The sequence below is a fragment of the Gopherus evgoodei genome, chromosome 23 (genome assembly GCF_007399415.2).
Source record: "Gopherus evgoodei ecotype Sinaloan lineage chromosome 23, rGopEvg1_v1.p, whole genome shotgun sequence".
NCBI lineage: Eukaryota > Metazoa > Chordata > Testudines > Testudinidae > Gopherus > Gopherus evgoodei.
In genome coordinates, this window is record NC_044344.1 from 9859531 (window position 1) to 9872554 (window position 13024).

General features: G+C 44.0%; 1 protein-coding gene across 5 annotated transcripts in view; it reads right to left on the reverse strand.

Moving 5' to 3' along the window:
• TLK2 (tousled like kinase 2) overlaps positions 1-13024 on the reverse strand; it is a 56211-nt gene that overhangs the window by 21723 nt on the left and 21464 nt on the right. For all 5 annotated transcript variants that reach the window (XM_030541422.1, XM_030541424.1, XM_030541423.1 and 2 more), the window contains 5 exons: positions 10596-10691; positions 8975-9067; positions 7172-7282; positions 6055-6191; positions 3629-3781 (listed from right to left, as the gene is read on the reverse strand). In XM_030541422.1, coding sequence (XP_030397282.1) covers positions 3629-3781; positions 6055-6191; positions 7172-7282; positions 8975-9067; positions 10596-10691 — 590 coding nt within the window. The remainder of the gene's footprint in view (positions 1-3628; positions 3782-6054; positions 6192-7171; positions 7283-8974; positions 9068-10595; positions 10692-13024) is intronic.

Sequence of the window (13024 nt, forward strand, 5' to 3'; positions counted from 1 at the left end):
GCAGAAGCACTGAACCCTCACAGGTGCACCTGGCTCTCAAACTTCTTAGGATTATTGCACGTGGCTCGGACGGTCAGTAAGTTTAGCCAGTGCTGACATATACCCATAATATAATTAGCTATCAGGCAACTGCTTTTAAAATCAAACATACATTCATACTATGCTGACACATACTGATAAAACAAGAACATTTCAAATTCTGATGGCCCCACTGCAGCAAAGTTTATGAGAACAGTGGGGGAAGCTTATGTATCTCTTACAGACTGCAATGCCTAGAACCCAGGGGAAAGATTAATGAAATATTAACTTCAGCCCTGAACTGCCTTGACTCCATACACTGCAACAAGAGCTTCAATGCTGGTTAATATCAGGGTTTGTTTCCATTAGAACCAAAGGTTACAATATAACGAATTAGTAAAAATCCAGCTTATCCTGATTATACCAATTGCTCTGCCCATTTCAAAAGGAAGCTTTTCGGAGACTAATGAACTCCATCCTGACCACATGTGCCTCGTGCCGGCCAACTTTACAAGATTTCTCCAGCAACTGTGCTAACCACTAAAAAGTCACCCTAAATTTGAAGAATATCGGTGCTACTTACGAGGCTGACAAACAGCAGATATATCTGGACATACATAACTTTTAGATAATGTTTTCACCTCTTAGTTCAGAGACTCGAGAACATTAAGGGCAGGTCTACACTACAACAGGGATCCACGCTCTGAGATCCATCAACCGACAGTCGATTTAGCAGGTCTAGTAAAGATCCGCCCCAGCCTAAATACAGCCGGGATGCCCAAAATAGCTCTCCAGTCGACCCCTGTACTCTACCTCCAACGAGAAGACTCAGACTCACAGACTTTAAGGTCAGAAGGGACCATTATGATCATCTAGTCTGACCTCCTGCAAAAAGCAGGCCATAGAAACCTACCCATCCACTTCTATAACAAACCCCTAACCTATGTCTGAGTTATTGAAGAGAAAGGTAAGTCAACAGGAGATTTTCTCCCATCGATCCCCCGTGGTGTAGACCCCATGGTAACTCGACCTAAGGTATGTCGACTCCAGCTACATTATTTACATAGCTGGAGTTGCGTAGTATAAGTCGACTTATCGCAGTAGTGTAGACATAGCCTAAGATTCTGCATCAGGCACAAAAAACACCTGATTAAAAGTCTTGCCCCTTCCAAGCATCAGGCCTGGTCTTACTAGCCACACATTCTAAGTGGCAATTCTTCTAGAGCAGGGGTCGGCAACCTTTCAGAAGTGCTGTGCCGAGTCTTCATTTATTCACTCTAATGTAAGGCTTTGCGTGCCGGTAATACATTTTAACGTTTTTAGAAGGTCTCTTTCTATAAGTCTATATTAGATAACTAAACTATTGTATGTAAAGTAAACATGGTTTTCAAAATGTTTAAGAAGCATCATTTAAAATTAAATTAAAATGCTGATCTTACACCACCAGCCTGCTCAGCTCGCTGCCAGGCTGGGGTTCTGTTCACCTGAGCAGGGCCTGCGGTTGGACCTCAGACTGGGGTAGGGTGGAGTGGTTTCAGGGGTCAGGGCAGAGGGCTGGGGGAGGGGATTCAGGGCAGAAGGCTGGGGTGGGAGCAGTTCAGGGATCAAGGCAGAGGGCTGGAGTGTGTGGGGGGTTCAGGGCAGAGGGCTGGGGCTGTGGGGATGCAGGGCAGAAGGCTGGGGTGGGAGCAGTTCAGGGATCAAGGCAGAGGGCTGGAGTGTGTGGGGGGTTCAGGGCAGAGGGATGGGGCTGTGGGGATGCAGGGCAGAAGGCTGGGGTGGGAGCAGTTCAGGGATCAAGGCAGAGGGCTGGGGTGTGTGGGGGGTTCAGGGCAGAGGGAGGGGGCTGTGGGGATGCAGGGCAGAAGGCGTGTGTTGGGGTGGGGGGATTCAGGGCAGAAGCCTGAGTGTGTGTGTGTGTGGGAGGGGTCAGAGCAGAGGGCTGGGGGTGTGTTGGGGTGGGGAGGTGCAGGGCAGAAGGCTGGGGTGTGAGAGAGGTGCAGGGCAGAAGGCTGAGTGTGTAGGGGGGTTCAGGGCAGAAATCTGAGGGTGTGTTGCGGTGCGGGGGTTCAGGGTAGAAGGCTGAGTGTGTGTGGGGGGTCAGGGCATGGGGCTGGGGTGCTCGGCTCGTGGGGGTGCTCCCAGCCCCGCCTTGAGCCACTCAGGGCAGGGGGCTGGAAGGGATATGCCCTGTTCCACTCCCTTCCCCAAGGCTCCGTCCCTACCTCGCTCTGTCTCCTCTACGGAGCGCGCACGCTGCCGCTCTTCCCCCGCTCACTTGCTAGGGCCAGCAGCTGATTGGTGCAGGGAAGAAGAGGGGGTGGGGCAGAAAAGCACCATGCTGGAAGAAGCAGGGGAGGGGGAAGCTTGGCTGCTGCAGACCCAAGCTTCTGCCTCCTGCCCCTACAGGGGAGAGCGGTCGGCAGGTGGGCTGATTGGGGCTGGGACCACGGCAGGCAGTTGCGTGCCACTCAAAATCAGCTCGCGTGCCACAGGCTGCCGACTCTTGTTCTAGAGGAAGTGGGAAGCAGCCATAAACATTCTCTTGTCCCCTCAAGTTTATAGTTGCAAGCTGTGAAAAGTCTTTATTCTTCCCAAGATTTTAAAATAATCATGTGCAGGCATTCAGTCTGCACTTCCAGACCCCAGTGCATGTGCTGATACATACTGCTGTTACTGGAAAGGAGTATATAGCAACTGACATGTGTGACATAAGCCACAGTTAATGGTTTTGGATTTATCTTTGCTACGGAAGCCCTCTATTTGCCCAAAGAACAGGTAACACGTTCCACTACAATTCAACCGGACAACAAGCATCAACCATGAAAGAGGAAGTACCATTCCCGTAAGTGAGGAGACTTCTCTCCATGGCTTATTTAGTTCTTTGACATCTTTATCCTGAGTGCCAAAAAGCAGTGGCAAAATTCACTGAAAACATCTTGTGCACAAGAGAAAAGATTCAGTTACTGGAGAAGAGAGCATGACCTTTCCCTTCCCCACCAGTGGAAATAGCTGATGTTGGCAAGTGCTTTGGAGATAGAAAGGACTGCTTTAAGTATTATACTATGTGGAGAATCTTTTGTCAATATATCTGATGATTTATTTGGAAATCCTCAAAAGAAATCCCAATGGGATAAATACTCCTAACTCATATACCATTTCTTTATTGGGAGGTGTGAAATGCCCAGTTGTGTTGGAATCTGGAGAGAGTATTTGATAAATCTGATTGGAAAATTTCAGCAAAGAACAAAATATTTGCACCATTTATTCTCTCAAGTCTGAGGCTAGATACAGATGCAGCTGCAATGCTTAAAAAAATACTGCTTGCACATGAAAAAATAAAATTCTACTCTTCAAATTTGCTATGAGCAACATTGATCCCTATTTCACGCCAATGGAAAATATTTAGGGCTGCAGTCACAAGTTCCTGAATGCTAGATTTATTCTATAATAATAATAATAAATTTTTTTTTTTTTTTTACAAGGAATGTCTATGAGATAACCAGTAAAGCTTAGAAGTGAGTGCAGTATTCCATTTCCCAGAAGATATCTATATCCTCTAAAAACATTGCTGCTCTGGAATGTCCCAATACAAAGCCATGTAACATACGTTTCGTTTTCTGCTCCATTGGTCTTGTTCTTTCGCTGTTTCTGCTCGTTGCTTGCTGGAGGGGTCTGTCCCATGGCAGGTGGCTTCCGTTTCGCTAACATCTTTCGTTGTCTTTCTATCTCCTCCCGCTGGGAATTTATCCTCTCCTGTTGCCTTGGGGAGAGGGAGTGGGGTGGGCCAAGAAAGGGGCAGACAGACTATAAAGATACAAGTAACGGAAACAGATGACTAATTACATTTCCCGCCCCCCGATTAGCAAAACGATTTTCAAATCACCTACTCTAAGGATGAGTAAATCAAGTGTTTTAACACCAAGTATGGAAAGACATGCCAACTGTGGGAGGGAGGTGTCAAATCCTTCAACTCGATAAAAGGTTAGTCACAATTTATAGAGCAAGGGAGTCTTCATTCGCTGAAATATGAGAAACCCTCCAACAGATTAAATCCTGTGCCCAAATCACAATATTCATGCAGGTGATGATCTCTTTACTAGTGAGGAGCTGAGACCATCAAAGAAAACCCAGGAATGAACCATGATTTATGGTTGGCTTTGTCACTCACGCCACTCACTTTTCACAGGTCTCTAAAAGGATCTATTCTAGATTGCTGTCTTCCCCATTAAAGCCTAACACTGAAGTCCAGCACAGCCTGCTAAGTGAATCCTCTACTGCAAGGTTATGGTCACGTGATCCCTAGCTCTCAAAGGCAACTTCTTAAAGCAACTCAATCCTTTTTCAATCCCACCAGTGATGGGCCATCTTCTTGCAGAAGAAAGCTATCATTAAAACTGCTTGCCATTTTAATTTAAAACACAAGGTAAATTTTTGAAAAGCACCAAAATGACTTGGAAGATGAAGGTCCATCAGCTTTCAACTACACTCTGGCAGTTAAGTCACAAAATCGGAGTTAGAGATTGCGGGTAAAACTTTCAAAAGCACCTCTAGTTTCACGTCTCTTGCAGCAAAAGCAAAGAAGGACTTCTTCCCTTAAAGGAGATTCTAAAGCCCCGACCATCCGTGCACTGCTTGATGAAATGGGTTCCCATGTCGGACTAAAAAGAAGTGACTCAGTCTCAGAGGATTGTGCATGCTCGTGTCTTTGCATGCTTGTAAATAAAACACTTCTTCATGTGAGATTTATTTGCATGGAAGTCCCACTTAATGGCCTGGGCCAGGTAGGCATTTACAGGGTACTTCTATTGATGAGTTGTGTAAAAGGGTTTTGTCATTTCCATTTCCTGGTTTATGCAGCTCCTCTCTCTCTCTGGACATTGTTGCCAGAAAAAAAGTTAAGTATTGTGGATTTTCTCTTTTAGAAAACTTCTTTAAAATAATATACACAGCCTGTTGCAACCAACCATAACACATGCAGTTGTGAAAATCCATCTAAAGATCCAAGGTGTAAGCAGACTGAAGTCAGAATCAGGATAGGATTCCTGCTCTCCTCCTCACTCCTATTCCCCCTGCCCGAGCACTGCACAGTTGGCCAGGTGCACTGAGAATGGTTTCGCCTTCTTCCCTTCTCTGATGCTTCAGAGGAGGGAAGGAGATAAGACCGCCATGGCCAGGTAGCTGTCGATCTGGGATAGGAGAACATGGGAGGCTCTCTCTCCGCAAGAGGAAACAGGTGTGAACTCTACTGCCATTAGATCTTCTATAGGTTTAGCTGCTCTCAAAGAATTTATTTTATAAAGCAAATCTGTTTTCACTATAGACGTGCACTGCTGTCAAATACATACCATCAGTTAAGACAGGCTTAAAAGGAGCAATTCAGTTTTGGCCTAAAACTTAGGTATTGGTTTAAAAAAAAAAAAAAAGTTTTTAAACAAAACCTGAGTCCAAGGGAAATGTCTCCACTATTTGTTAAAGAACGCATGCACAATTCCCCTGTAGTGCTTGCAACCAAAACAGTGCTGAAGAATGAACCAGAAGTGAGACTAACTTCACGAATGTTCCAAGATATGAGAGTTGCAAAAAGAGTTAAAAGTAAGTTTTAATCAAGTTTCACTTCTAACTGAAGGCACAGGTAATAATTAGCACTATATAATTTAAGTTGCGTCCCTTTAAGTCATTCAATCTTTATCTTTTCTGTATTTCAAATGGGTGTAAGATAGAGGCCGTGACTGTGGCCTTTTTTGTAAGAGATAGCATTAGCCCAGTGTCCTGGCCACACCAACTCTGGTAATTAGATTCTGACTCCTTAAACTGCAATAGAGTTTTTACTGGAAGGAAATTCTTTGCTGTCTGTCCTAAAATTGTTGTCTATTGTTTGTGCATTGTCAAATAGTAGCTCAGTTTCAATTTAAAGGGTGGTACAGAGCACCACATATAGCTCACATATTAGTCAAAAGTGCTTTGGATCAGAGGCACAAGAGATGGATTTTCTTTTCTGCCTCATCAGAAAGACAAGGATGCTTCTACTCTTACTTGATGAGGTTCTGAAAAGCGTAGCCATCTGTCCACTGCTCAGTGAATGAGGCCCCATGCCGGACTGTAGTGAAGTGACCCAGTCTCAGTCGATCCTGCATGCTCTTATCTCTGCATGCCATCTTTTCTTGTTTTGACTGAAGGAAGACAAGACAGAAGTGTCTGATCAGCAGCCACCAATGATCAATTTTGAGCTGAAAGTTATGCAGTATTTAAATACTCTATTCTTAGCCAACTCTGAATATTGCCATCGACAAGGATCAAGATCAACTGGCAAAGCTCAGTTAGTGATGCTTGCACAGAACCTGTTCTACACAACATTCAGCTCCATCTAGTTACAAATCCCCTCACTTTCACAGACAGGAGGTCATGCCCAATTAAGACCAATCAGTGCTGCAACTAAAACAATTCAACCAAGTTTTCAGCACTGCCACAATATTTCCCCCGATACCTGCATGCAGCAGATGTAAATGGTTTAAACAGTTAAAAAAAAAATTTTTTTTAAAGAGTAAATTAGAAACATTAACTGTAATAAAGTCTTTAAAACATTGAACTATGCTGAAAGCCGGTAAGCAATAACCTAGTATTTTTATAGTGAGCTTTTATCAATAGGACTCAAACTGTTTTACAAAGACATTTGCCATTTTACAGCTAGAAACAGACAGAAGTTAAATGATTTTCCCTAAGTCACAAAGCACATCTGACACCTGGCACGTCCTAGCCCCCACTTACTGGGCCATGGGCCTTCTTGTGTAGTCTCCTCCAATACTCTCTTGCACTGCTAAGTATAAATTGGATCTGTGATCCTATGTGACAAGTGAATTAAAAGATGTGACAACTCAGACTATACTGCTCAGCATCCATTCATCTGGTTTCCTTCTGAAGTTGACAAAAGTAATTAAACCAAAAGGCTCTGCACTCTGAAAGCCATCACTCATTACCATTTCAGAGAAATGATTCAAAACGCACAGCTCTAATTCTGTATTTCAAATGGCTACAAGTTTCACTCCATTCTGAAGAGCAAGTTTCCAGAGTTCAGGACAGGCGTGACAGAGTGAGTGTGTTTTCCAAAGCTGGGTGCCTCTGGATACAGAGGCTCAGAAAGCTAGCAGCTAACCTTTTCTATAAGGAGCTTCTTGCTCATTGTCACACATCTATTCAACCGTTCCTTGTATTTCTCCAGCATCTTTTGCTGTTCATCAATCTGCCGTCTCAAATCACAGTTGGCCTAAAAAAGAAAGTACATAAGGTCAGCGAAAACAAGATACGAACTTTCCACTTTCAAGGCTGCCCTGAAAAAGCCAAGCCACATATCATCTTGAAAGGTACTCTACTGAGCTGGCTCCAGGGAACAGGTCAGAGAAAGGCAAATTAGCAGCCAACTTGTTGTCAAGATAAAAGACCAAGTGAATCCACTCTCTATGGTACTTATCTGGTCCCCGTTACCAGAGTATCTGAGCACCTCACAATCTTTAATGTAACCTCACCACACTCCAGGAGGTAGGGAAGTGCTATTATCCTATTTCACAGGTCAGGAATTGAGGCAGAGAGAGACTTAGGGCATGGCTACACTAGAGTTTACAGCGGTGCAGCTGCATCACTGCAACGTCTCTAATGTAGCCGCTCTAAGTCGACGAGAGAGAGCTCTCCTGTCAGCTTAGCTATTGCCACTTGTGGGGCCTGGTGTAATTATGTCCACACTGGCGCTTATATCTGTGTAACTTGTGATTTATTCACCCTCCCCCACAAAGCAACATAATTTATGCTGACATAAGCCGTAGTGTAGACATAGCCTAAGTAACTTGCCCAAAGTCACATGGGAAGTCTACAGCACAGCAGTGAACTGAACTAGTGTCTCAAGTCCCAGGCTAGCACAGTAATCACTGGACCATCCTTCTCTAGTGAACACTGATGGGAAGCAGCAAGATGACTTCCTTAACATTTTCAGCTGTAGGATTGCTTTCTGGCACAGCTGGTCAGCCCTGCTATAGACTCTCTTTCTGGAAACAAATGTTTTTCAAGAACATCACGTTTGCATAAGTGAGTGTTTCATTTGTAGGCTAGAAGAGGACATATCTAAAAACAGAAAAATCTGTCATTTGGCATCCAGTTAAGCCTCGAGTGGTGTAGGCCTCAAAAAAGATTTTAGGAGTTATTCTTGAGGTCATTAGAAAACAGAATTATTTGTCATCCTGGTTGGAAAAGTGTTCCACAAAATCTTTCAGGTTTTTGGCCATGCCATAAAAAGCATTTCTCTTTTACATACATATTCTCCTAGATACGGAGGCCAGACACACAAGTATAGTCTTTTCAAAATAAGGGCCTTAGTGTGGTCAGAAACAAGTTTTTTTATGAAATGTTTTCAATACAGAAGTGTCTTGAATAAGAGGAAAAGTTCAGTTTGGCTTTCTACTCCTTGACTCTTGCTTTCCTCTGGTAGACAGCATGCCTACACGTCCAATAGGTCCTCTAGGTAGGGTTCCCTGCCCCACAGCATATTTTCTAATGCTTTATATGCTTTCTAATTTAGAGGATAGCTTCCATCACTTCCTTGGATTCAAGTGACAAGTCTACTAGATCTCATCATTTAGAATGAAACCGTTCATTCAGAAGTTTCTTTACTTACAAATAATGAGACAGAATAACTGCATTCATCAGACCAGACTGACTGCTACACTTGGTATCTCTACATATACTGGCAAGACTACCCACAGCTTCTATCCCAAGAACCACCCTTCTCAGCCTAACCAATTTGCCAATTATCCTTTGAAAAGGTATTCACGTTACCTCCTTCTCCAAGAGCGCCAGTTTCTCCAAATGTAGTACAGAAAATCCTGATTTGTGCATGTGTTCTACTCTTGCAATACCAGGATGCTCCAAAAAGCAGGTTTTACAAGAGTCTTTCCATGTTCACACTTACTCTTAATAAGTCATCTATCCTCCCCTCCTTCTTCTCCAGGTCAGAGTTTTTATTGTTTTCTAGTGCAGATATTTTGTCCATTGTGAGGTCAGACTGCAGAGACAAACATCACAAATCAAAGTCAGAAGAAAATAGGAAATATTTCAGCTACAGAAAGCTTGCTACTTATTCGTCTCTGGCCATTTCTCATGGTTCGCAATAGTTTATCCTAGAAAGCAGGGCTTTGCGCGTTCTACAACTCTAGATTCTATTTTCACTCTTCTCCTTCTACCAGGGTGCACACCCGCAGCATAAAGGTCAGACGATATGAGCAGACAAGTGTTAGACAATTCGGCCAAGGGGAACACGGAAATTGCAGTGGCATTTGAAGAACTGCAAAAGCCCCACCTTCTGCTGTAAATATAGATTCCTGTATTGCATTCCTGAATTTTGTTTCATGCCCTTAAGGCCTCTGGTTTTCAATGTTCTCCCAGGCAGTAACAACACAGCTAGCATGAGGTGAGGCTTAAAATGCACAGCCCTTCAGTCATGATTTCAAATGAATTTTAGTTCCAAGCTAAAATTTCAGTAGGTAGACAGAGTAAGACTGCGCATCTTGAAGATCTCAGATTGGCTATCACATACCCACACTATTCATTAGACAGGACGCTAGTCTTCACACAGCCCTATGATGGCCTTGTGGGGGAGTGTTACATCTGACGTTTGTTTTCCATTTGTATGCTCTCATTTTAAATAAGCTCCTTTGAACTGAACTGTTCCCTTTTAACAGCAGAAACAGACAAGTCTTTGTTTCTGAAAACTTACGTATTTGAATCCCTGTAACAAACAGGAATTATGGGTACAGTGGGGAAGAACAGCCTGTACCATTTGGCAGTTGTTTCTTAGACTCAGACTTTAGGGACAGAAGGAACCATCATCATCTAGTCCAGTGGTTCTCAACCTATTTACCATTGTGGGCTGCATCCAATATACTACTCGTGTGGTCCTGAGGCTGTCACATGGGGCACTGCTCTGTGCTGATTAGGCTGCAAGCAGCCCACAAGTGAAGACCCACTGATCTAGTCTCACCTCAGCCACAGAACTTCACCCACCCACGCCAGCAATAGGGCCCTAACCTCTGGCTGAACTCCTGAAGACTTCAGATCTTGACTTAAAGATATCAAGTTACAGAGAATCCACCATTTACTCTACTTTAACCCAGCAAGTGACCCACACTGCATAGGAAAGAAAAAAAAAATTCCACAAGATCTCTGCCAATCTGACCTGGGAAAAAATTCCTTCCTGACCCCAAATATGAAAACCAGTTAGACCCTGAGTATGTCTTATCAGGTCTCAAAATGTTCTAAAGAGCAAGTAATCGCCATCAGCAGTTAGGTACATAAGTATCCATTTTACAGAGAGAAACGGAGGCACAAAGAGGTCATGGGACTCGTTCAAGGTGACAACAGGGTAGCAGAGTCACAAATAGATCCAACAGTCCAAACTCAGTCCTCTGATGAAGCCAGTAGGTTGCCACCTACCAAGACTCATGTCTCGGTTCTCTCCTCCAGTGCCGAAACTGCACCAAATGTAAAGCTTAGATGTAAGGGGGCAACGTGCTTTATAGTTTATTGGCCTATACCTGCGTCTGTTTGTGCTGGACGGAAATCTGTTTTTGGGAGGTGCAGGAATGCTCTGTGTTCCCTGATCCCGTAGAAGAGGGGCTGCCTTGCTGGGCCTGCAACAGAAAGCCAGCATAATTATATACTACCAGGTATTAACGTGACTGCAATTCTTCATGAAAACACACACTTCTCATTTTATATGGAAAATGCTTTCTGGTCTCAACACCATGTTGTTCAGATAAATCCATTTAAAAAGCGCTTCAGAGATTCGGGCTATCAAAAGGAAAACCGATCCTTTTCAGAAAACCCAGCTCAATCTGTTAAGACTTTCAGTGTTGCCAACTCTCATGATTTTGTCGTAAGTCTCACGTTAATTGTTTTCCTTAAAGCTCCAACTCCTGGAGTCAGGTGGATGTGCAACCATTTCAACCTTCATTCTTTAAGAAAAAGTTTCTAGTCCCAGTGGCTGTGGAGAAAGCTTCAAAATGAGCCCCCTCCCCCCGCCCCAGCTCAAAAAGCAGAAGGCAAATCAACACAAAATCAATTATTTTTTACATAATCTCGTGATTTTAAAGCCAATCGCATGATTTTTCAAGAGCCTGACACGATTTTTGAACATTTGGTGTTAATACTGTACAAAATAAATACATTTCTATTAACTTTATTATAACTTCGGTTACATTTAATCAAGGTTCTCAACTGTCTTTATGCAGTGTTGTTGTAGCCATGTTAGTCCCAGGAAATTAGAGAGACAAGGTGGGTGAGGTAATATCTTTTATTGGACCTACTGCTTTTGGTGAGAAAGGCAAGCTTCCAAGAATACACAGAGCTCTTCTTCAGGTCTGGGGGCTTGGCTACACTCACACTTTACAGCGCTGCAATTGGGGTGTGAAAAAACACCCCCCTGAGCGCTGCAAGATACAGCGCTGTAAAGTGTCAGTGTAATCAGGGCAGCAGCGCTGGGAGCGTGGCTCCCAGCGCTGCACGCTACACCCGTAAGGGATGTGGTTTACATGCAGCGCTGGGAGAGCTCTCTCCCAGCGCTGCTGCTCTGACTACACTCACACTTCGCAGCGCTGCCGCGGCAGCGCTTTGAAATTCCAAATGTAGCCATACCCTGGGAAATGTACTCAAGAGCATCACAGCTAAGTACAAGGTGGAATAAATTGTTTAGCACAAGCAGTTCACACATTTCAAGGCATCATTCAAAGTGAACTGGCCCATCAACACCTCTCCATCATAGTGGAGGGAAAGAAAAAAAAGCTAGGAGTGGCTCATCTTTTGAAGGTATTGTGCAGGTTTCCATTGAGGATGAGAAGAGCTCAGATGTAGAGTTAACGCTTTGTGCTGTGTTCACCCACAGGTCTTTTATCATTTTTCTGTGAAAGGTCATTTGAGTGCAGTGGTTGTCTCGTTTCACCCTAAATGTTATTGGGGCATTTAGTTCACTAGTACACCACACCTGATAGCTAGATGTAGAATCCATGGATCTTGAAAGGTGTTCTGTGGGGGGTGTTGATAATTGCAGCAGTGGAGATACGTCCACAGGTTCTGCATCTGTTGTGCTGGCAGAGTCTGATGCTTCTTTAAGTTGGTCCGTCCGGAACTTGCTTTTGATGAGCTTAGTGAGGCTTGGCGGGGGGTGGTAGTTTGAAGGCCAGAGAGGGGGATTGAGAAAAGATTTCTTTCAGGATGGTATCCCCATCGAGTATGGGTTATAACTGTTTGATGATAAACTGCGTGGGTTCCAGTGTAGGGTGACAAACATACAAGCGTAGGACTGAAAGGGACCTCATCTGGTCCTCTAGTCCAGTCCCCTGCATTCAAGGCAGGACTAAGTAATAATTAGACCATTCCTGACAGGTGATGGAGGATTTTAAGAACAGTTTAGACCAATTACAGAGATTCCACAACCTCCTTAGGTAATTTGTTCCAGTGCTTAATCACCCTGACACTTAGGCTGTGTCTACACTACACTTTTATTGTTAAAACTTTTGTCACTCAGGGCAGTGGAAAAAACAAACAGCCCCCTGAACGACAAAAGTTTTAATGATAAAAAAGCACCCATGTGGACAGCATTTCGACAGGAGCGGTGGGAGCCGCTCTTCTGTCGATGAAGCTACCACCCCTTGTTTGGGTGGTTTTCCTGTGTCTCCATCGCGCACCTTACAATGGCCTGGCTGCAGTGGCGAGCCGCGCCATTGTAAGGCATGCAGTGTAGATATAGCTTAGGAAGTTTTCTGTATTGAAGCAGGTTCTCTTGGGGTATTTGTGTGGCCCATTCCATGATGAGATCTACTTCTTTGGCAAAGTGTCCTTGTTTGGCCTGGGAGCCTAAATGCAGAACTTCGCTATATACTAAAAATTATGGACTGAAGAAACACTGATTTATGGTTTATTACAGCCATATAACCCACTTACCCCCTCTGCTAGCTTCCCCCACACT